Below are 2,500 nucleotides of genomic sequence, written 5' to 3'. Positions count from 1 at the left end.
TTTTTGCTAGTAGAAACTCATAGAAAAATATCAATCAAAATTATATATATATATATATATATATATATATATATACTTATACATATATGAATTTTCTATATATTCTAATATTCAAATATATGATTTCGATTTCATAATTCTAAAGGTTAATAATAATAATATTGTCATCCATTTAGGTCAGTCAGTTAGTTTTTGGTTAATTTCGCGCGCAATGTTATAACGTTAAATACCAATGAAAAAATATATATATATGTGTGTGTGTGTGTTTGTGTGTGTGTGTGTACATAATTATCTTTTCTGTAAAGTTAATCAACACCATTGAAAATTTCGAAAAAATCAAATCAAACGTATGCGCATGTAACAGTAGTAATAGTGGTAGCGATAATAGAAGCAGTAATAGTGGTAGCGATAATAGAAGCAGTAATAGTAGTAGCGGCAGCAGCAGCAGCATCATTAGTAGTAGTAGTAGTAGTGGTAGTAGTAGTAGTGTAATGTACTCAAGGAGAATAAAACAACAGGCAAAATTATAAAATAAATTTATTTCTGTCTTCATCTCAATGAATGAATGAACGAACGAATGAATGAACCATTCGAACAATCAATCACTAACTCAATCAACAATATCAATCAAAGATTTCAACGATAAATAAATGAGTAAATGAATGAATGAATCATTCGAACAATCAATCACTCAATCAACCTTATCAATCAATCAGAGATTGCAATGATTTAAATCAGCAAATCAAATGTGGAAAAGCGTTTTAGAACCGCAAAACACAGTGGACAAAAATATAATAATATAAATATATATATATATATATATATATATATATATTTATTTATTATTAATGAAAATCACAGCATTTCTGTGATAATTCAATAATTGCGTTTCAGACAGTCGTAATCTTATATATATATATATTATATATATATATTATATATATATATATATATATATGTGTGTGTGTGTGTGTGTGTGTGTGTACGTATATTTAAAGTTGGTGAATAGTTATTATCAAAGATTATTTAACTGTTTTATTTCTTCGTAAGCCACATAACAGATTAGATGATTATGATGATGATGATGATGACTCTTGTGACGACGATGCTGATGATGATGATGGTGACGGTGTCCGTGATAATGATAATGATTTAAATGATGACGATGTAGTATGATGGTATGTAGTAAGTACTCGTATACTGTAGTATGATGATAATGATGATAATGTTGATGTTAATGACGATTACAATGATGATGGAAATAATATAAGTTTGATATTTTTAATTATACTGGTGAAACGATGGAGATAGTGATGATGGTATAGGTGACGATGATGATGATAAAGATGATGATAATGATCATCATCACTTCTTCTTAGCGATGTTTATACCACCACCAAACGTTATTGGTTGAGTCATGTAGTTGTTAAACATTCTTTGCTGTTGTTGTTGTTGCTGTTGGGATTGTTGATGTTGATGATGATGTTGTTGTTGTAGTTGTGGCTGTTGTGGGTAATGTTGCTGTTGTTGATAATGTTGAAATTGCGAAAAGTTTTGTTGAAAAAAGGGTTGTTGGTGTTTCAGCTGTTGTTGTTGAGACTGTTGCAAAATGTTTTGTTGAGAAGAATATTGCTGCTGTTGTGGCTTGTTGAGGTAGCTAGCGCCAAAGGTGCGCTGACCCAAAATCGGAGACCTGTTGATGGCGGGGTCAAGCATGGGGTCAGATGTCAAAAGTAGCGCGGCGTCTTCATCTTCGTCTTCGTGGGGGTAGAGGTGGCGACGCGGATCTTTCTGGATCAAACCGAAACGAGACGATGACGCTGGTGGTGATGACGACAATGGTGGATGGTGTCGTTGCTGTTGCTGGAGGTAGAAGTTTCCGTAATGCTGATCGTGACTGCGGTAGAAGTTGCTGCTGCTGCTACTTTTGCTGGCAGCACTGATCTGAAGACCTGAAGTTTGGTGGCGGGGAGGTTAATTTTACAGGTAAAAAGAACTGAAGATGTGCTGCTGATGATGGAGAAATAATTGTTTCGGTTGAGCAAGCGAAACACTGATGAGGATGATGATGTGAGGATGATTTTGCTGATAAAGAAACAACTGCCTCAGTGAAACACCGAGAACAACATGAACAAATTCAAACATAGAACAATAAACCAGCAACAATTATGAACAACATCGTAAACAACCATTGCACAACAACAACAAAAAACATAAAAAAACAAACAAACAAAAAATATGGCATCAAAACAAACGAAAATTACTTTGATTGAAGTTGTACGCAGTGTTTGATACATCCATCTCCTCTTCATCAAATATTGTAGCTGATAAAGCTGTCTCTTCATCAAATATTGTAGTTGATAAAGCTGCTGCTGCTGCTGCTAACGTTGGGGAGGTTGTCGCTGATGAAGTCGTTGTTGCAGCTGCTGCTGCTGCTCCACATATGTCATCGTCTACAGGACTTGAGCTATTGTAGTTGTGTCATTATTTTGTATCGTAG

General features: G+C 34.1%; 1 protein-coding gene across 1 annotated transcript in view; it reads right to left on the bottom strand.

Annotated features, from left to right (window-relative positions):
* Nucleotides 1–1,365: 1,365 nt before the first annotated feature.
* Nucleotides 1,366–2,500, bottom strand: part of HELRODRAFT_193541 (hypothetical protein) — a gene marked incomplete at its 3' end in the record, with an annotated part of 7,308 nt that continues 6,173 nt past the window's right edge. The window contains exons 15-16 of the mRNA XM_009028181.1: nucleotides 2,265–2,467; nucleotides 1,366–1,952 (exon numbers count right to left, since the gene is read on the bottom strand). Coding sequence (XP_009026429.1) covers nucleotides 1,366–1,952; nucleotides 2,265–2,467 — 790 coding nt within the window. The remainder of the gene's footprint in view (nucleotides 1,953–2,264; nucleotides 2,468–2,500) is intronic.

Source organism: Helobdella robusta, assembly GCF_000326865.2.
Source record: "Helobdella robusta unplaced genomic scaffold HELROscaffold_53, whole genome shotgun sequence".
Lineage (NCBI taxonomy): Eukaryota > Metazoa > Annelida > Clitellata > Rhynchobdellida > Glossiphoniidae > Helobdella > Helobdella robusta.
The sequence above is the reverse complement of the archived record's forward strand: the minus strand, read 5'-3'. Positions and strand labels throughout refer to the sequence as shown.